Source organism: Zonotrichia leucophrys, chromosome 2 (assembly GCF_028769735.1).
Source record: "Zonotrichia leucophrys gambelii isolate GWCS_2022_RI chromosome 2, RI_Zleu_2.0, whole genome shotgun sequence".
In the NCBI taxonomy this organism is placed as follows: domain Eukaryota; kingdom Metazoa; phylum Chordata; class Aves; order Passeriformes; family Passerellidae; genus Zonotrichia; species Zonotrichia leucophrys.
In genome coordinates, this window is record NC_088171.1 from 2,824,971 (window position 1) to 2,846,970 (window position 22,000).

Consider the following 22,000-nt stretch of genomic DNA (forward strand, 5'->3'; position numbering starts at 1 on the left):
GGATTTTTCATGAAAAGATGTCTGCGACACTGCAGGGGTGGGTTTTTGTCACAGACATCTTTTCATAAAAATCCTTTCTTTAGGATTTTTCTCCCTTCTGAGAAGCTGTAGCCTCAGCAACACAATGTAAACAATGGTTATCTGCTGCTGTGGAATGCAACAGGTGGATCCATGACTGGTCTCCTGTAAATGTTTGGATTTACTGACCACTCACAGCAGAGCTGCTCTTGCTCTCTGCTGAGACACAGACCTTTGTTATTCATTCCTTTTCTATTCTTAGCTTAGCTAGCCTCCTGAGAACTTTCCTTCTATTTCTTTTTAGTATAGTCATAATGTAATATATATCATAAAATAATAAATCAAGCCTTCTGAACACGAAGTCAACATTCTCGCCTCTCTCTTCATCCTGCAACCCTTGTGACCACTGTCACAGGTTTTTCCCTGAACACCCATTCATGGCTCTGCCTCCTTGCCTGGGTGCTGGTTTGGTGCTGGGAATCCCTCAGAGTGATGGCAGGAGCAGATGTTGCCTGGCCTGCCTGGAGCACAGATGCCCCAGAAACCTTTCCCCAGCCACGAGAGCTGTGTGTATAAATAACCCTGATGGTTAGAAAGCAAAGAGCCTGGAAAATCTGCCTGACCCACAGGGCTGGGACCATGCTGAGCTGCCTTTTATCTCTGAGCTGAGCCTGGGAGTTGTTCTCAGCTGGTTATTTTTAAATAACCAACAGCACTTCCCTGCAGCTCTGTCCTGCACCAGCAGCAGCAGGTGGGGCTTTCAGCAGAGTTCTAGGGTGGGAAAGAGCTCTTGGTGACCATCCCTGAGCTCTGGTGGATGTCACAGGGTGTGGCTTTAGGAAGGAGTAGGTGTGACATGCCCATGCTCCAGCCCTGGGGGAATCTGGAGATCTCCAGCCCTGGGAGAGTTCGGAGATCTCCAGCCCTGGGGGAATTTGGAGAAACCCAACCCTTGGGGTGTTTAGAGATCTGCAGCCCTGGGAGGGTTTGGAAATCTCCAGCCCTTGGGAAGTTTGGAGATCTCCAGCCCTGGAGGAGTTCAGACATCCCCAACCCTTGGGGTGTTTGGAGATCTCCAGCCCTGGAGAGGTTTGGAATTCTCCAGCCCTTGGGGCGTTTGGAGATCTCCAAACTCTCCCAGTGGGAAATTTCCAGCCCTGGGGGTGTTTGGAGAGCTCCAGCTCTGGAGGAAGTTTGGAGATTTCCAACCCTTGGGGGGTTTGTAAATCTCCATCCCTGGGGGGAGTTTGGAGATCTCCAGCCCTGGGAGGGTTTGGAGAAACCCAACTCTTGGAGTGTTTGGAGATCTCCAGCCCTTGGAGAGTTTGGAGATCTCCAGCCCTTGGGAGGTTTGGAAATCTCCAGCCCTTGGGGTGTTTGGAGATCTCCGGCCCTGGGGAGAAATTTGGAGATCTCCGGTCCTGAGGGGATTTGGAGATTCCCAGTCCTGGAGGGGGGTTTGGAAATCTCCAGCCTGGGGAGTATTTGGAGATCCCCACCTTGTGGGGTTTGGAAATCTCCAGCCCTGGAGGTAGTTTGGAGATCTCCAGCCCTTGAGAGGTTTTGGAGATCTCCAGCCCTGGGAGGGTTTAGAAATCTCCAACTCTTGGGGGTTTTGGAGATCCCCAACCCTTGGGAGGTTTGGAAATCTTCAGCCTGAGGAGGGTTTGGAGATCTCGAACCCTGGAGGGGTTTGGAAATCTCCAGCTCTGGGAGGGTTTGGAGATCTCCAGCCCTGGAGGGTTTGGAGATCTTGAACCCTTGGAGAGTTTAGAGATCTCCAAGCCTGAAGGGGTGCTCTCCTCTGGAACCTCCCTTGTCTCCCTTGGGAGAGCAAGCTGCCATTGTGCCACGTGCTAAAGTTGAAACATGAAGCCAGGGTTGTGGTAATTGAACTTTTTTAGAGGTTTATCCCCCAAAAATGCCTCCCAGACCCTGGTTTTCCTGGTGTGGCATATTCCCACTAAGGTGTGTTCATCTCTACACCTCACCCAGCTGATAAGGCTTTTCCTGCCCATCTTGGGTGACTAATTCCAAACAGGGCATAAACTTATCAGTAATGAAAAGTGAGTAATTCATTTATAACAGGAAACCTCAAGGAATGGAGCTGCAATAAAATGCAGATACTGCTCCTTGCAAGAGCATCAAGGCAACAAATTCCAATGAGCAGGAATTGCCCTTCTAGGTCCATTCAGGGTTTTTGGGCAGCCAGAGCTCTGAAAATCCTGTTTGTCAGCATCAGGGATAAAAGCTCCTGATAAACCATATGGTTTCCAACACCCCCTTTAATCCCAGTGCAGATCTTCCCACATTTTCTACCCTCAGGGATCTGATCTTTGCTGGAATTTCTGTCCTGACTGTCCATTTCCACCGTGAGCACAGCAGAAATGTTATTTATTCTGCTAACAGAATAAATTCAGCATTGACACTCTGAGCCCTGGTGCTGCTGGAATGGCAATGCCAAAGCTCCTCATGGATGGAGCAGGTGCTCCTTGGACCATCAGGGTGGAGATTTTCTTCTTGAGAACTTTCCTCAGGCTTCTTGTGCATCTCCATCCCTGATATTCCTTCCTACAGCTGCAAAGAGGCCAGAAAACTCACTGTAGATGCTAAAAACCTTTTTCCCATCCTTCACCTGCTCTCTGCTCCCTCCACCAGCTTGGAGAGAGGGGAACTTTCCTTCAGGGACAGATTTCCAAGCAGGAGCTTCAGGGCAGGTTTTCCCACTAGCGAGCTTCTCCTATTTTATTTTATTTTATTTTATTTTATTTTATTTTATTTTATTTTATTTTATTTTATTTTATTTTATTTTTATTTTTTATTTTATTTTATTTTATACTTTTTTATTTTGTTTTTATTTTTATTTTATTTTTAAATTTTATTTTATTTTTTATTTAATATTTTATTTTATATTTTATTTGAATTTAATTTTTTATATTTTGCTTTGTTTTGTATTTTATTTTTATTTTTTTATTTTATTTTTATTTTTTATTTTATTTTATTTTATTTTTGTTTTTTATATTTTATTCTATATTTTATTTTAATTTTTCACCCCCAACACCCAAGCAGCTTTTCCCAGGATGTGTTTTCCACATGTTCCCTATTAGTCACGCTCTCAGCCTTTCCCAACCTCTCACCAGCGCCACAAGCTGATGCCATTAATTCACTCAAGCAAAATTCCAGGCGGCGTTCCTGAAACCAGCGCCGGCAGCTTGTTTGGATTTAAAACCAGCGCCTTTCTCCATCCTGGCCGGTCTGTGGAGCACCTTCCCAGCTTCTCCCGAGGCTTGGAAAGGGTCGGGCAGGGCTGCGGGCAAAGGCGGGGTCTGAGAGCCTTAAATAGGGAGCCCGGCTTGCCCAGCGCTGGGGAGGCTGGACCGAGCTGGACCGAGCTGCTGGGGCTTTATCCGGGGCAGGGAGGAGGGACTGAGGCACAGGAATGTCGGTGGAGGAGGGAGAGGCACCGCGAGCAGCATCATGTCTCTGTAAGTAGATTTTTCCCCCTTCCCTGTAGCTCAGGCAGCGAGCAGGACGGACTGACATCCAGCTAGCACTGATTTATATATTTTCATTCTCTGCATTTTAGAGTCAGTTTTTAAACTTTTCCCAGTTCCTACAGCTGTGCGGAGGGGTCAGGGGGATTTGGGAAGTCACTGTGGTGAGAACACCTCATTCCTGTACAGCTCTGACTGCTTTAGGAGTTGTTGGTGGTTTGAGCAGTGCAACCGCTCCTTTGTAGCTGTTTTGAAGTGTAGCTTGTGCCCTGTGTGTGTTTAACACACCTCTGGAGGTGATGGATGGCTGAATGAATGGGTTTCAAAGCCACAGGGATGGGGAGTCCTTTCTCAGGGACTTATTTAAGCTACATGAATTTGCACTGTAGTTCAGGCAGTGTGCAGAGTGGACTGATGTTCAGCTAGCACTGACCTCCAGCTAGCACTGATTTATATATTTTCATTCCTTGGTGCATTTAGAGTCAGTTTTTTAAAGTTTCCCCAGTTCCTACAGCTGTGTGGAGGGGTCAGGGGGTTTTGGGAAGTCACTGTGGTGAGAACATCTCATTCCTGTACTGCTTTAGGAGTTGTTGGTGGTTTGAGCAGTCCAACCCCTCCTTTGTAGCTGTTTTGAACTGTAGCTTGTGCCCTGTGTGTGTTCATTCACCTCTGGAGGTGATGATGGATGACTGAATGAATGGGTTTCAAAGCCACAGGGATGGGGAGTCCTTTCTCAGGGAGATAATTCAGCTGCATGGATCTATACTGTAGTTCAGGCAGCATGCAGAATGGACTGACGTTCAGCTAGTGCTGATTTATATATTTTCATTCCTTGGTGCATTTTAGAGTCAGTTTTTTGAAGTTTTCCCAGTTCCTACAGCTGTGCCTGTGGTTGTGTGGAGGGGTCAGGGGGTTTGGGAAGTCACTGTGGTGAGAACATCTCATTCCTGTACTGCTTTAGGAGTTGTTGGTGGTTTGAGCAGTGCAACCACTCCTTTGTAGCTGTTTTGAAGTGTAGCTTGTGCTTTAACACACCTCTGGAGGTGATGGATGGCTGAATGAATGGACTTCAAAGCCACAGGGATGGGGAGTCCTTTCTCAGGGAGATAATTCAGCTGCATGGATCTACACTGTAGTTCAGGCAGTGTGCAGAGTGGACTGATGTTCAGCTAGCACTGATTTATATATTTTCATTCTCTGCATTTTAGAGTCAGTTTTTAAACTTTTCCCAGTTCCTACAGCTGTGCGGAGGGGTCAGGGGGTTTTGGGAAGTCACTGTGGTGAGAACATCTCATTCCTGTACAGCTCTGACTGCTTTAGGAGTTGTTGGTGACTTGAGCAGTCCAACTCCTCCTTTGTAGCTGTTTTGAAGTGTAGCTTGTGCCCTGTGTGTGTTCATTCACCTCTGGAGGTGATGATGGATGGCTGAATGAATGGGTTTCAAAGCCACAGGGATGGGGAGTCCTTTCTCAGGGACTTATTTAAGCTACATGAATTTGCACTGTAGTTCAGGCAGTGTGCAGAGTGGACTGATGTTCAGCTAGCACTGACCTCCAGCTAGCACTGATTTATATATTTTCATTCCTTGGTGCATTTTAGAGTCAGTTTTTAAACTTTTCCCAGTTCCTACAGCTGTGTGGAGGGGTCAGGGGGTTTGGGAAGTCACTGTGGTGAGAACATCTCATTCCTGTACTGCTTTAGGAGTTGTTGGTGGTTTGAGCAGTGCAACCCCTCCTTTGTAGCTGTTTTGAAGTGGAGCTTGTGCCCTGTGTGTGTTCATTCACCTCTGGAGGTGATGATGGATGACTGAATGAATGGGTTTCAAAGCCACAGGGATGAGGAATCGTTTCTTGGGGAGATAATTCAGCTGCATGAACCACCTCAGCTAATCCCTCTGCCTGCTGCAGATCCACCCAGATGGGTTTATTTTTCACCCAGACTGCATAATTTTCACACTGCACAGACGAATTGGGTCTGTAGCAGGTGGAAAGATGCAAAAATCTGTGTTTTGTGCTTTGATGGTTGGGGTTATGAGGAGAGGAGCCTTTTCCTAGTGCCAGTCCTGCACTGTGAACAAGCATTTCCTTGGAAGCTTGTTTAATTTATAATTGATTCCAAAACATCATGGTGCACTAACCCCCAACCCAAGCAATTAAAAGCATTAAAATCCCACAGTTTGGGATTTGTAACCATTGAATCCCACTGGAAGTTTAACCAAACTGGAGTGTAGGGAGGGATTTTACCTCATTTCCTTTGCCTCCTGCTCTCAGATACAGTGCCAGGAGGGCACACAGGGGTGTGTTTTGGTAAAAAATACATTCCAACCCCTCAAAATTATAGGATTTTGAGATTTTATGATCATTTTCCCCACTCAGCCATGCTCACAGGGCTCAGCTCAGGGCTGTTTCCTGCAGATGTTCCTGCAGATCCAGATGTGCTGGGCAGCAGAGGCAGCACCCACAGCTCAAGGTGGAGCTGGTAGCCAGGGATGTTCTCAAAGCAACAACCCCTCACTTCTGTTATTTTATAATTTCCTTTCTATTCCTCAGCTTGAGAGATCTGGGACCACTTCATTAGGTTCTCCTTCCTAAAATCTGTCTCCTAGAGGAGACAGGAGGTGCTTTGCGAACAATCCAGACAAACACCACTTCAAAACTGGAATATTTACTCCAAAATTGGGGAAAACCTTGGTCAGACCCCTCCTGCCCCAGCACACAGCTCCTGGGAGGTGCATTGGAGCTTTGGGAATTGTGTCCATGATTAACACTGGTGAATTATGAAAATGGTGAATTATTCTTGGTGTAAGCTTCAGAAACCCTTTGGGCAGCACGGAAATTTGGATGAACTGCTCTACAGGACATTCAAAGTGCATTTTTAAGAACAGTTTGGGGCTTGCAGCTAATTTGGGGTGCAGATGGCAGCTGGTGGGGGGTTGGACACCTGTGTGGGGCCAGCCAAGGTGGGGCAGCATCCAACCCTGCTGATCCAGCCCAGGATGCTCCACAGGCAGATGCACCGTGCCCCACACCCAGCAGGGCCTTCCCTTCCCAAACCCCATCAGCTGGAGCTTGGCTGAGTGCCTGGACTAATTCTGTAAATCCTTTAACACCTCAATTTTCCCTTATCTGAATGTGAACACCACAGAGAGAGAGTTAAATACAGGGAACTTCCCCATCTCACCCCTGAATAAACCAAATTTCCTCAATAAACAAAGGATATCTCAGTGGGCATCACTTCCATGTCCTGCAGTGGCTGAATTGACCAAGGCATCACTTTTGGGCCAGGAGGATTCTGCTCCCAGCAGCTTTGACGGTCGATGGCAGAGAGGAGAATTTTCCCACTTTTGCTGGTTGATGACCCAGCTGTGCCTCAGTTTCCCCAGCAGGGTCTTCTCTTCCCAGACCCCATCAGCTGGAGCTTGGCTGAGAGCCTGGATTAATTCTGCAAATCATTTAACACCTCAGCTTTCCCATTTCTGAATGTGAAAATGACAGAGGAAGAGTTAAATACCTTTGGGTACCACTTGCAACCCCATCTCTCACCCCTGAATAAACCAAATTTCATCAATAAATAAAGAATATCTCAGTAGGCATCACTGTCCATGTCCTGCAGTTGCTGAATTATCCCAATTATCACTTGTACTGATCAAGGCAGCACTTTTGGGGCAGGAGAGGGGGATTCTGCTCCCAGCAGCTTTGAGGGTCAATGGCAGAGAGAATCTTCCCCACTTCTCCTTCTGGTTGATGACCCAGCTGTGTCTCAGTTTCCCCAGCAGGGCCTTCCCTTCCCAGCCCCTATCAGCTGAGTGCCTGGATTAATTCTGCAAATCATTTAACACCCCAATTTGCTCTTATCTGAATGTGAACACCACAGAGGGAGAGTTAAATACAGGGAACTTCCCCATCTCACCCTGAATAAACCAAATCTCCTCAATAAATAAAGAATATTTACTCAGTGGGCATCACATCCCATGTCCTGCAGTGGCTGAATTGTCCCACCTGCAACCAAGGCATCACTTTTGGGGCAGGACAGGAGGATTCTGCTCCCAGCAGCTTTGAGGGTTGAGGGCAGAGAGGAGAATTTCCCACTTTTGCTGGTTGATGCCCCAGCTGTGCCTCAGTTTCCCCAGCCCCAGGACAGGAACAGCACCATCTGCAGAGCTCTCCCACAGCCCCAGCCCAGCGTGTGAAGACTTGGGGGTTTGCGTTCACAGGGGATTTGTTTGATCTGGAAATAGCAGGGTTAGAAAATTCCATCTGCGCGAACCAAAGCAGCGCTGCTTGGCTCCTCTCCTGGGAAGCAGTGGGAGCAAAGCTGCATTCCAGGAGGGCTGGATGAGCACAGCACAGTGGGGCACGTTCCCCTTCCTGCTGCTGTGCTCCCACCACGGAAACCCTACAGCAAAATTTGTGTCTCTAATGGTGCCAAGCCAGGCTGGTGTCTCATGGCATCACCAAGCCAGGCTGGATGGGGATGGAGCAACTTGGAAGGTGTCCCTGCTCATGGAATAGGATCTTTAAGGTCTCTTCCAACTCCCAAAAATTATAGGATTTTGAGATTTTATGATAATTTTCCCCACTTAGCCTTTTCCCCAACCAGCATGGAGAGTTATGGTTGATGCCCTTCTTGCACATAGGAAAACAGCTCTTCTCTTCTCTTCCCTCCCCTCCTCTCCTCTCCCTCCTTTTTTTGGGGTGCAGGTGCTTTCCCTACTGCTCTCATCTCTCAGTATCTGTGCCAGCCAAGCAGTGAAATTGCCTCCTGCCTTTGGTGCTGCCTGAGGTCACCCAAGGAACTCACTGCACATTAAGCTAAACACAAAATGCTCGTTACAAGCTCTTCCTCCCCAGCTGTCCAGGTCTCCTAATAAATCCACGCTTTTCTCTTGAAAGCTTCTCAAGGTTTATTTTTGAAACAGTCTGTATTTGATTAAAGTTCTGTTTTGTTTTGCTTTGTTTCAAGAGGAACTTAAAAGGGCCATCGGCCTGTAAACATAAATATTCCCATTCTTCCACTGATTCTTTGCATTTTTCTGGGTTTACTGATGAAAAATGTTTCAGCAGGGCAAATCTCTGTGTTGTGGGAGCATCTTCCACTGCTCCAGCCTTGACCACACTTTAAGGGGAGAAATTTTCCCTGATAACCAATCCAAACCTGCATTGGTGCTGATTGAGGCTGTTCCCTCTCCTCCTGTCCTGTTCCCTGGAGCAGAACCCAACCCCAAGGCTGTCCCCTCCTGGCAGGAGCTGTGCAGAGCCACAAGGGCCCCCTGATCCCCTTTTCCCCAGGCTGAGCCCCTTCCCAGCTCCCTCAGCCCCTCCTGGTGTGATGGTGTTCACAGGGGTCCCAGGACGAGGAAAGAGATGAGAATCTTGACTCCATGTTTCAGAAACTGATTTATTATTTTATGATATATTAAAGGAAAATTATATACTAGAACCATACTGAAAGGATTTAATCAGAAGGCTTGAACAGAATAGAAAGGAATGATAATAAAATCTTGTGACTGACCAGAAAGTCTGAGACAGCTGGACCGTGATTGGCCATTATTTAGAAACAACCAGCATGGACCAATCACAGATGCACCTGTTGCATTCCACAGCAGCAGATAATTATTGTTTTTCTTTTTCTCTGAGGCCTCTCAGCTTCTCAGGAGAAAAATCCTGGCCAAGGGAATTTTCAGAAAATATCATGGCTACATCCTGGTGCTCCAGCCCCTTCCCAGCTCCATTCCCATCTCTGGACACTCTCCAGCCCCTCCATGTCTTTCTTATCATGAGGAGCCCAAAACTGACCCCAGCATTTGAGGTGTGGCCTCACCAGTGCCCAGCACAAGGGTCAATCACTGCTCTGGCACAAGATGCGACCTCCCATCCCTGTTTGTTTTTATCTCCCCCCTCTCCGTGCAGGTTCTAACTGAGCAGCCCTTATGACCAACATGAGCTGGAGCTTCCTCACCCGCCTGCTAGAAGAGATTCACAACCACTCCACCTTCGTGGGGAAGGTCTGGCTCACCGTGCTCATCGTCTTCCGCATCGTCCTGACGGCGGTGGGGGGCGAGTCCATCTACTCCGATGAGCAGAGCAAGTTCACCTGCAACACCAAGCAGCCGGGCTGCGACAACGTCTGCTACGATGCCTTCGCGCCGCTCTCCCACGTCCGCTTCTGGGTCTTCCAGATCATCATGATCTCCACGCCCTCCGTCATGTACCTGGGCTACGCCATCCACAGGATCGCCCGCTCGGCCGAGGAGGAGGAGAAGCTCAAGGGCTTCAAGAAGAAGAAGCAGTTTGCCCTCAACTGGCAGGCCGTGCGCAACATGGAGGACGCCATGGAGGCCGACGAGGAGGAGCCCATGATCTCCGACGACGCGGCCGAGCACGACAAGGCCACCAAGGCCAAGCCCAAGTGCAAGGAGCAGCAGAAGCACGACGGGAGGAGGCGCATCCAGCAGGAGGGGCTGATGAAGATCTACGTCTTCCAGCTCCTCACGCGGGCTTCCTTCGAGGTGTGCTTCTTGATAGGGCAGTATCTGCTCTACGGTTTTGAGGTGGAAGCATATTACGTCTGCAACAGGGTCCCATGTCCCCACACCGTGGACTGCTTCGTGTCCCGGCCCACGGAGAAGACCATCTTCCTGCTGGTGATGTACGTGGTGAGCTGCCTGTGCCTGCTGCTGAACATGTGCGAGATGTTCCACCTGGGCTTTGGCACCATCCGCGACGCCATCCGCAACCGCAAAATCAACAGCTTCCGCCAGCCGCCCTACAACTACGCCTACCCCAAGAACATCTCCTGCCCTCCCGAGTACAACCTGGTCGTCAAATCCGAGAAGGCCACCAAGATCCCCAACAGCCTGATGGCCCACGAGCAGAACTTGGCCAACGTGGCCCAGGAGCAGCAGTGCACCAGCCCTGATGAGAACCTGCCCGCTGATCTGTCCACGCTGCACAAGCACCTGAGGGTGGCCCAGGAGCAGCTGGACATCGCCTTCCAGAGCTACAGCAGCACCCAGGCCAACACTCAGCCCTCTCGGACCAGCAGCCCTGCCTCGGGGGGCACCGTGGTGGAGCAGAACAGGGCCAACACTGCCCAGGAGAAACAAGGTGCTAAGCCCAAGGCCTCACTAGAGAAAGGCAGCTCCAGCAGTAAAGATGGGAAGACGTCCGTGTGGATATAATTGTGCCAGGAAGGAGTGAGAGGGGCTTTGGTTTGTTTCTGGTTTTTGGTGTTATCTCGCGTTTGTTTTGCAGGGCGCGGTTTTTGCGTGGAAGTCGAGAAAGTGAGTGTTGGACAAATTTTGTGCTGTCTTCCAGTTAACAAAAGACATTTCTTCCCTGTTTCCAACCTGTTCTCCAACTGGGAACCTCCAGTGTTGTAGTGTGTTCATTAAGTTCATTTAATTCCTCCCCCATTTTATGTATCTGCTCCCCCCCATTTATGCATGATCCAGGTGACCATGCTGATGCTTTAATTTAATACAGAAATAGCCCATCACAGAAAATGGCTGTAATTGCACTCATAGTCCATTGAGGAGAAGGAGGAGGGTGTCCCTCAGAGTTCAAAAAACAAGTTTGATGGCAAAAGGCTTCACCCAGAGCAGCCTCTGCATCCACAGTGAGTGCACTCAATGATTCTGCCCACTTCCAGCTTGCTTTTGGGGACCCTGCAGATGCAGTTGGTGCCAAAGTTGGTGTCCCGAGTCTGGATGCAGCGCAGGCAGCAGAGGTTCTCATAGCCCTGCTTCTTCCACTTGGCTATCAGGTTTTTGTCAGCATAGCCCTCCTTGATGCAGTACTCATAGAGCTCTCTGCTGATTGCTTTCCTCTTGTAGAAGAGATCAAAGATGTAACGTGTTTTCTGGTGGTGGATCCTGAAGATGGGCCAGAGAGACTCCACTTTCCTCTTCCCTTCGTGTGGCTCTGTCTCAGCTTCTCTCATCTTCTGGTCCAGCTCGTCCAGCGTGGGCTCGATCAGCTCCCAGCCATCCGGGGGCGGCTTCCTGCTCCTCTTCACTTTGGGCATTGCCTCGGCAGCGAGAGAGCCAAAGGGCGAGGGGAACTGCCAGCACTCCCTCAGAGTCACGCCGCTCCCGTCGCGCCGCCGGCCCCTGCTCCACTCACTGTCCCCAAGTCTGGGGGTTCACTGGGGGGAAAGAAAGGAATTTAGGTGGTGGGACCTGGCCCCAAGTCTGGGGAAGCAGACCCCACAGGAAAGGGAAAACAAAAAACGATAGGGGTGAGGACTGTCCCCAGAAGAACACCCCGCGCCGAGAGGGCCCCCCTCCCCCGCACAGAGAGGGCAGAGCTTCCCCGCGCTCGCCGGCGCGAATTCTAAATGACAGCGAAACACGCCGCAGAGAAACAACGCAGCTGTGTATACTGCTTTTAAAATTCCCGGGCAGCAGCAACAGCAGGGAGCCGGGACGCGCCCTGCCGAGCCGAGGCAGACACAAAGGCTCCCCCGCCGTGGAACGCAGCCCTCCCCTGCAGAGCCTAGAGAACAGCGGCCCCCACAACACGTGGCAACCCGATAGCCCCCCGCGCCACGTGGCAGGCACCGGGGCCCCCCCGCACCAAGCGGCAAAAAGGCGCGCGAAAAGCGGCGGAGGAGGGGAAGCGGCCCCGGCGCGGCAAACCGCGCGGAAAAGCCGCCCCGCTCTGAAAAAACCGCGGCGGCCGCCCGGCGCCGCGCCGAGAGAGCCCGGAGCTCGCCCCGCCGCGGCGAGCAGGGACACCGCGAGCGCGAAAAAGCGGCGGAGAGAGGAGAACGGTCCGGCCGCGGCGAATCCGCGCGGAAAAACCGCCCCGCGCTGAAAAAACCCGCGGCAGCCCCGGCGCCGCCGAGCGGGGACACCGCGGGCGCGAAGAAGCGGCAGAGGGCGGCGCCTGCCGGGGCTTCCCGCGGCACGCGAAAAGCGGCAGACCGCGGCTCCCAGCGTAGAGCTGTCCCCGCGCCGAGAGAGAGAATTTTCCCCGGCCACGAGCAGCGCCCGGGGACCAGTCCTCAAGGGAAGAAGGGTCGGGAGCGGTCCCCAGCGCACTGAGGGCTCCCAGGGAAAATTAAAAAGGCACGGGGGGTAACCACCGAGTCCGGGGCTCACCTAATCCAGCAGCGGTGCAAACGAAAAGTTCAGGCGGATGGTTTCTCGTCTCGAAGCCCTCCTCAGGTGCGGGGAGTTGCGGCTTCGAATCCCCCGGGAGCGCCACCCCTAAAACAGGGTCTGCTGCCACCGGAGGTAGTCTGACGGCCAGAGGAATTTATAATCCAATCCGCGGGTTCCAGGGACCTGGTGTTCAGTCGTCCAGCTGTCCAGAAACAGCTCCCACGTTGGGCGTCAAACTGCAGCGACGTGTGTTCAGCCTTTTAGAGCAGAGAAGGTCAGAGTCCGGCTAGCTGAGGTTAAGGCCGACACCCAGCTGCATAGTCCACCAGCACCCCTCGGCGTCGTAAGGCCTCGGGCTGTGCTGGTTGCGGAATGGATCGCTGTTAAACGACGAGAAGGAAGGACCCGGACACTCGCCGGAGAGGGGCCAAACAGGTTTATTGGAAAGCCCACGATGTATCAGAGAATGACCAAGAACAAAGGGTGCTTCAGGGTTATAAAGGGAAGGGGTGGACCCGAGAGGGTTTTACAGAAGACCAATAGGGGGAGAAGAGGGTATGAGCTTAACACAAATGACATAGTGGAGAGCCCAATAGGTACCAGGTATGAGAGGGGCCCCGGGACCACAGCGAACCACAACCCCCAAAGAGGAGAAGCTTCTGGAATGCTAGGTGGAGTGGGGGGGGGGGGGGGGGGGTGATTGACTTAGCCCAGGGAGGAGAAAAAGCATACATATAAGGGAAAAAGGGGAGGAGGAATAATATAAGCTAGAAGATTGACAATATAACTGGCAGGGCTGTGGCGGGAAAACTGAGGAGGGTAGAACCATTTTACACAAAATGGGGGGGAGCAGATACATAAAATGGGGGAGGAATTAAATGAACTTAATGAACACACATATGAACACACTACAACACTCCAGTGAGTAACAGCAAACCCTCCTCACCTCCCAGCCCCTGGCTCAGCACCGGAGCCCCCAGTAGAGACTGGACAATGTGCTGTGCTGGGAAGAGGAGCTGCTGGTGGCTCAGGAGAGAAGTGAGGCTGACAGGGATCAGCCACCCTCCTGCATGGCAAGGCTCGAGTGCTGCAGGCCAGGCAGTGTTTAATTACTAAACACCCTTAATCAAATTAATTCCTGATCCTTTGGTAAGAAAACCACTGACATATTGCAGGGACCTTGGTGGCAGGCTCACAGCTGATGGCCTGCCTGGGCTGGCACATGCCAATGAGGGCCTTGTTGGATGCTGTGAACCAGAACTGGCACTGTTATGAACAAAAATTCAGTTGATTTTTTTTTCTGTGAGGAAAAGGTTACCACTACTGCTGGGCTGCTGCCTGTGTTATGGTAATTACGGGTCGTTGTGGTTAATGGTTGTTTTTGTATTAGTAAAAGCCCTGGCTGGGGCGAGGTAATGGCCCTTCTCCGAGACAGTAACGGGTGGGGACCTTCCCGAACAGTGAGGAGAAGAGACCTGGGGGGGGGTTATGCAAAGTGACTCCAGGACCAGCATGCTGTGGGGGACTACGGCTCCAAACGTACTGAGAAAACCCCAAAAACAACGAGCCAAATAAGAGTTGAGAGACTGGAGTGATGTCTGGACGTGAGGAGCCGAGCGCTGAGCCTGCAGAGATGCGAACACCTTCGGAGTCCCTCTCGCCCTGACTGGGAGTCGTCCCCAGCGCCGACTCTGCTCCAAACCCTCAGTGACATTGCATCCTACTGGTGCCTGTGTAGCACTTGCTACAGATGTGATGGGAATTGTTGCAGTTACAGGGTTTTTAACAAACTGCTGCTTCACATCATCAGAAAGTGCCTTTATGCAACCAGGAAAACAAAAGTGTAAAGGGTTGAGGCTCCTTTACTTGCTGAATTTTTGGCAATCGGCGTCGGCAAACTTGTTTTTCTGATCAATTGAGGAAAAACTGTTGGCAAATTTGTTTTTCTGATTAATTGAGGAAAAGCACTGTTGGCAAATTTGTTTGTCTGATTAATCAAACCCTTATAAATAGTGGCAGGAGGCAGATCTATGCATAGTGGTGTGTGTGTGTCCATGTGTAGATACAGGCACTATGAACATGTGAGTGTGAACGTAGACATAGAGAGCTCGGTGTAAATGTGATATCAACCCTCTGCTCCTTCTACAGCCTCCTTTCCACCTCCTCTGAGAGAACCCAGCTGCTCCAGGGCTGGGGCTGGTCCCATCCTGGGCCTGTTATCCTCCAGCCCCACCTGGGGAATGGGAGGGGGTCCCACATTTGCTGGGGGGGCTTTGAAGAAGGTCTGGCTTCCGTGGGGACAGGACCAGGACAAGAGTAGGAAGTTTTTCCTGAGTTATGGGGAATTTTTTTCAGCTGGGCTTGATATTAGGGTGGTTTTCATGCATTTACCTTACTTTGGGTGCATATTAAAATCAAGCTGCTGAGCTCCAAGGCTCCTACTGTTCTTTGTCAGAGGGTGGTTTCATTTCCACCACAGAGAACCCAGACAGGCAGAGCCCTCAGGCTCAAACCTATGGCAAAAGAAGTAAATTCTCCCTGTGCCAAGCTGTTCTCTCAGGCTGTGCCAGGATTTCTCATCCATGGGATATTCCTGATTTCTAGCTGAACAACACTCTCATGTCCTTGAGGTCAGTCCCTAACAGCCCTGGGGATGCCTGTTCCCTAAATGTCCATCCCTTTGGCCATTTTTGGGAACAGGCAGGGAATTTGGATATGCCCTTCATCCCCTGGGAACTTTGGCTGAGCTGTGTGATGCATTAGAGAACAGTCCTGGAAGCAAAAAAAAAAAAAAAAAAGTAGAATTAAAAAGAAAGCAGAGAAACATCCTGCAAGGTATTCGGCAGCAAATATTCACTGTGTGGCTTTGTGTGACTGTCTGGGGAACCTTCCAGGCCTGCTCCTGGTGCTGCTGAAGGCATTGGTAAAATGCCTGGAATGCTGTTTGCTCTTGCAGCTCGAGAAAAGGGTAAGTGGATGCAGGAGGAGGATCAGCACAGCAGCAGCCAGCAGTGCCATCCATCCATCCATCCATCCATCCATCCATCCATCCATCCATCCATCCATCCATCCATCCATCCATCCATCCATCCATCCATCCATCCATCATCCATCCATCATCCATCCGTCCATCCATCATCCATCCGTCCATCCATCCATCCATCCATCCATCCATCCATCCATCATCCATCCATCCATCCATCCATCCATCCATCCACCCATCCATCCATCCATCCATCCATCATCCATCCATCCATCCATCCATCCATCCATCCATCCATCCATCCATCCATCCATCCATCCATCCATCCCTCTGTCCATCCATCCATCCATCATCATCCATCCATCCCTTCTGCTGGGAGTTTTGCAGGAAAGGCTCAGAAGGGTCACACCATGGTGGTGACAAACATATCCAAGTGCTCTGTTTGTCCTTGTCCCATGTTGGGAATATGCTCCCTGCTGGCTGGGGATGTGCTGGGCACAGCAGGAGAGGCTGACTGCTCACAGGGCTGCTGAAACCTGGAAAAAATAAATGCCTGCAGGGCCACAGCCCAGGCTGCTGGGGAGGAGAGAGGTGATCCTGGGTGGAAATTTGTTCCCTGGATGGAAATTTGTTCCCTGGTCACTGCAGCTGTGTGACAGTGGTCACAGGGGTCTCAGGTTGAGGGAAGAGACAAGGATCTGACTCCATGTTTCAGAAGGCTGATTTATTATTTTATGATATATATAATATTAAAACTATATTAAAAGAACAGAAGAAGAGGTTTCATTTCAGAAGGCTGGCTAAGCTAAGAATAGAAAGGAATGAATAACAAAGGTTTGTGGCTCGGACAGAGAGAGAGCCAGCTGGGCTGTGACTGGCCATGAATTCTAAACATCTACATGAGACCAATCACAGATCCACCTTTTGCATTCTACAGCAGCAGATAATCATTGTTTACATCTTGTCTCTGAGGCCTCTCAGCCTCCCAGGAGGAAAAAATCTCAAGGAAAAGATTTTCATAAAAAGATGTCTGCGACACAGCTGTGCAGGGCATGAGCTTGTGCCCCACATCAGTGTGACTTCTCCTTCATTCCCAGCCCTGTGTCCCAGGGGAAACTGTGTGCATTTAAAGCTGTGATCCCAAGGGAGGGATGGAAACTGATGATAGCCATGGCTGGATGCTGCCTGGGTTCTTCTGATTCCTTTTCCATGAGCAACAACAATCCCACAGCCCCGGATCAACTTGTGCTTCCCACGCGATGCTGGGAGGCAGGCGTGCAGGATTTTGGGTTTCTCCTGCCCCTACCCCCCTCACAGCACCATTCATGGCCTGAGCACTTGCTGGTGACTCAGATCTGCCCCTCAGCTCCTGCTGACCTGCAGATCCCCCCTGAGTCACCACACCAGGGATAGGAATGTGACTCCCTTGCTCTTGTTCCAGGAAAAAACCTTGGCCAACGCCTTGGCACGGCGCAGATTTTAAGCTAAAACCTCCCAAAGCCAGGGAAAGGGGGAAAGCCAGGGGCAGATTTTAAGCTAAAACCCCCCAAAAACTGGTCACAGAGACCTGATGAACCCATTAATCCCAGTCTGTACAGCAGGGCTGCCCCAGCAATACCCCAGCAGGAGGAGATTCCAGCTTTGGAGCAGCAGGGTGGGAAAAGACCATGGATCTTCTGGCCAACCTGCCACCATCAAATGACTCCCTGAAGGGTGACATGAACCCCTCTCTGCAACCCCATGGAGACATGGAGAAGCCTCATGCCTTTAACCTCTGTATATTTTGGTTGTTTGGAGACTGTTTTCACCCTCAGATGTGCTTTAAGCTGAACTCCTCCAGTCCCACCAACCTTTCTGCAAGGGCTGATTTTCTAGCATGGTTTTCTCTGGTGTCTTTGGACCACCAGCAGCCACTTGACAAATTCCCAGCAGTGTGGCAGTGCTGCTCCTCGTATCACTTTTCCTCCCTTCTCCTCTTCCTCACTCTGCTCCTCCCCCAATCCCCACTGCTCCCCTCTGCAGATGTGTGGTTGTGCAGTCAGAATCTTCCTGCCCTCCTTCAAACCCCTTTTTATTGTCACACAGTGAGCCAGGGGGGCTCTGAGTGACCTGCAGAGGGTTTGGAGCCTCTCCCCAGCTGGTGTCACCCTCACATCTCACATGCACAGGCTGTTTTCTGCAGGGAGAGTCAATAATTGCATTATTGATGGGTACCAGAGCCAGGGCAGACTCTTGGGGGATCAATAACCCCCTCGCTGGGCAGGGACACGGGGTGACCACTCCCAGCCCTGCTCATCCCTCGGGCCTGGAGTGCTTCCCTGCACAACATCCCTTCCCAAGGGGAGCTGAGCCTGCTTTCCCATGTTTTCCAAGAATTTTGCCAGGGACTCAAGCACAGGGATGCAAAGTGAGGTCCCAGCCAGCCTGGAGGACACTGCTGATCCTCTGAGCATGGGGAGGAGGGATCCAAGCTCTCCCAAATCCCATCTGGGCCACACAGAGGAGCCAGCATGGCTCAGACAACCATGGAACAGAAAAGATTATTACTTATAATTATTATTATTTCTATATATACTGATTTGCTCACTTCCCCCCTTCCTCCTCCACTCTGTAAACCCTTTAGGATGTTGGGTTTCTCCACTGAGTCACTGCCACAAAGGTGACCAAATGCAACGACGATGACTCTGCAGGAATGACTCCTTTCATCCTGTCACTGGGGGCAGGAAAAGGACAGAGCAGCAAAATATTCACAGCCACAAGCAAAATCCCCACCACAATTGTTCCTAACTCAACCAGCAACCAGAGGAAATTCATTTAGAGGGTGGAGCATCAGCCATGTAAGAAATGCCAATGGTGTAATTAATGCTTTGCTATTATTTTGTCTTTTCTCCAGGTAGCAGTTTTGTCCACACACACAAGGGAGGTTTGGCTTTGTGGCTGAACTAATCATGAACGTTGACTCTCTCACTAAACTTGGTCAGATAAAGTGCCCACACTTACATTTCTCTTCTTACCATTCAGGGCCAGGAATGTCCCACAAAAGCCAGATTACCTTCTTGCTTGCATTGCATTCCACTGGGAAATACTTGAACTAAACTCAAGGCCATAACCAGTCTGTGCTGTTATAAATTGTCTGGGATTGGTGGGGTTTTTTTTCTTTTTTCTTTTTTTTTTTTTTTGGTTGTTATTTTTTTTAAAATGTACTAACTGTATTTGTACTAGAAACTTTTGGAGTATGAGGTGGAATCTGTGAGTATTTTGCAGTGTAAATGTTACATCTGGGCTGTAGTTAGAATATGAACCACTGGTCAAAAGGGAAAGGGACACCAGTCCAACTCAACTGTGGCTATTCCACATCCATTACTAATAATAATATGGAATAAAACTTACATTTTGTTACAGTACGTAAAGCGTGTGGTGCTTGCTTGAGCAGGGCTCTGAGTGATGAGGAGAAATCCTTCTCCATCTCTGGCTGGCCTGGTTGGGCCACGTAGAAGCTCTGTTTTCCCTGCTATGGCCACAAACCATCCCAGAATAGTTTTGCCTTAAGAAGCATTTGACCTTGGTGCTGTTTGGGATGCCTTGTCTCCCTGATGAATCACTGCAGATCCCTCAGGCACACAGCTCAGGCTGCTCAGGGAAGCCTGGCCTTTCAAAAGCAATAAAACTTTGGGGAATCTGGGAGAAATTGATGATTCAGGGTGAGCAAACGATGGGAAAACACTTTGTGAGAGGGCCAAAGAGGCTTTCCAAGCACCTCAGTGTGCACTGCTCCCATTAAATCACAGACACTGGGCACTCACAACCTCTCTCCAAATGTCCTCAGGAAAAAAAAATTCTGGACTCAAACATGCATTTTTTTACTGTTTCTCTGGAAGTTGACCTAAGTTGACTGAGTAATATATAAGTAAAATACTGACTGTATTTTCTGATACTGCAAAGAAGGGAGGAATGATGAACCTGACTCCATGTTCTCAGAAGGCTAGTTTAATATTTTATGATCTATAATATATTAAAGAATACTATACTAAAGAATATAGAAAGGATACAGACAGAAGGCTAAAAAGATAATAATGAAAACTCCTGACTCTCTCCTCAGAGTCCGACACAGCTTGGCCCTGATTGGCCATTGAGTCACAACAATTGACATGAAACCAATGAAACAATCACCTGTGAATAAACAATCTCCAAACACATTCTACATGAGCGCAACACAGGAGAAGCAAATGAGATAATTATAGTTTTCAGTTTTCTCTGAGGCTTCTCAGCTTCCCAGGAGAAGAATCCTGGGCAGAGATTTTTCAGAAAATGTGACTTTCAGAAAAGTTGACAACTTCTTTGGCAGGACACAGGACGTGATCCCACCAAGAGACAGGGAAGAGCCAAGGCCAGGCTGGATGGGGCTTGGAGCAGCCTGGACTGGTGGGAGGTGTCCCTGCCCTGAGGATTGATCCCAAATCATAGAAGGAAGAAAGCAAAAGCAGCCCCCATCCAGCAGCATTTTGGGAACAGGCAGAATAATCACAACTATTGTATTTGCAGGGAGCCTCGTGGCAGGGAGGGATGATGAATCTGACTCCATGTTCTCAGAAGGCTAATTTATTATTTTATGATCTATATTATATTAAAGAATACTAAACTAAAGTATACTAAGGAATACAGAAAGGATACTTACAGAGTGCTAAAAAGATAATAATGAAAACTTGTGACTCTCCAGAGTCCTGACACAGCTTGGCCCTGATTGGCCAAAGAGTGAAAACAACTCACAGCAGAATCCAATGAAACAATCACCTGTGGGTAAACAATCTCCAAACACATTCCACATGTGAGCACAACACAGGAGAAGCAAATGAGATAAGAATTGTTATCCTTTTTCTCTGAGGCTTCTCAGCTTCCCAGGAGAAAAACCCTGGGCAAAGAGATTTTTCAGACAATGTGAATGCCACACACAACCCCTCCCATTCCTTTGGAAAGCCACAGTGAAATTGCCAGTGGCTCTCCAGTTCTCTCTGGGGTCACAGAATTCCAGAATTCCAGCCACAGCATCCCCCTGGCTCCCAATCCCTCCTCCCAGGGTTGGAATGGAGCCCCTCAGGGCACAGGGAAAATTTAGGCACAGGGATTGACCTGGAGAAACTGAGATATATGAAGCTACACAGTGAAATAGAAATATAGATTTAGAATATAGATTTTAGCTTTTAGTAGAAACTTACACTAAGTGCCTTGATCTAAAAAGCTGGAGCAGAGAGCAGAGGCCTTTTTGCTCATAGGCACAATTCTACCATGGTAGTGGTATTTCTATAAAGTTACCCTGCCCCAGACAAAATGTAAGCTTAGCTCTTACCTACTCAAAATCCCACTCAATTATTACTATTTCACTTCTACTACCATACCAAAAATAACAATATATCCCCTTAGAACTCTCACCTTCAAAAGATCTTAAAAGAATATAAAATCCTTTGGGACAACACAATAACAACTTAATCCTTTTTACTTTAACCTAGAGTAAATCACCCATCACAAAGCCACATCAAGGAAATGCAGGAAGAGCTGTCCCTTCCTCTGAATCCCCCCAGCAGGAACCACAGAGCCTTTAATTAAGGTTGGAAAAGCCCTCTGGGTTGGATTCCAACCATTAACCCAGCACAACAACCACCAAACCCTGTCCCCAGGTGCCACATCCACTCAGTTTTTAAACATTTCCAGGGGTGGTGATCCCACCACTTCCCTGGGCCACTCTTTCAATGAAGAAATTTTCCCTAATATCCAATCCAAACCTCACCCAGTGCAACTTCAGGCTGTTTCCTCTGTCCCTTGTTCCCTGGGAGAAAATAGTGGTGCCCACACTCCTTTCAGAGCAGCTTTTGGATGCACAAACTCCCTCCAAGCTCAGCTTCCACTTTGCTCTATTCCTGCCTTTTTTTTTTGCAATTCCCCCTATCACCAGTGATTTTGCAGTGCCACAATCCCTGTTTTCCTTTCCAAGGCTGTGGGATATTGTCCCAGGAGTGCTGCTATAGTTTACCACAGCTGCCTGTGGCTGACCTCGCACAATATTTCATGCACAAGGGTTGGGAGGAATAATTGCAGCTCACGTGGGTGTTGTGCTTAAAAACTCAAGAAAAAGCTGGAAAAAAATGAGTTTATGATGGCAGCATTGCCCTGCAGGGCTGGCTGCAGGGGTTATCCCTGGTCAGGATGAGTTATTGACAATTAAATGCCAAGTGGGTTTCCCACTAGATGTGGAATTCTAGTGGATTTCCACTAGAGGTTTCCCGCTAGATATGGGATTCTAATGGATTCCCATTATAGATTTCCCACTAGATATGGAATTCTAGTGGATTCCCACTGGAGGTTTCCCACTAGATATGGAATTCTAGTGGATTCCCACTGGAGGTT

The 22,000-nt window shown here is 49.4% G+C and overlaps 2 protein-coding genes across 4 annotated transcripts in view; one reads left to right on the top strand and one right to left on the bottom strand.

The window, feature by feature from the left end:
* GJC2 (gap junction protein gamma 2) overlaps positions 1–19,005 on the top strand; it is a 56,710-nt gene extending 37,705 nt beyond the window's left edge. For 2 of the 3 annotated variants that reach the window (XM_064703767.1, XM_064703768.1), the window contains one exon: positions 9,422–19,005. In XM_064703767.1, coding sequence (XP_064559837.1) covers positions 9,442–10,692 — 1,251 coding nt within the window. In that variant the 5' untranslated portion in view covers positions 9,422–9,441 and the 3' untranslated portion in view covers positions 10,693–19,005. Of the gene's footprint in view, positions 1–3,401; positions 3,504–9,421 lie in introns of those variants that run through there. The other variant, XM_064703769.1, reaches the window with a different exon arrangement.
* Positions 11,103–11,537, bottom strand: LOC135443525 (protein BUD31 homolog). Its single transcript, XM_064703770.1, has one exon. The coding sequence runs from the start codon at positions 11,535–11,537 to the stop codon at positions 11,103–11,105; it is 435 nt and encodes a 144-aa protein (XP_064559840.1).
* Positions 19,006–22,000: the final 2,995 nt, after the last annotated feature.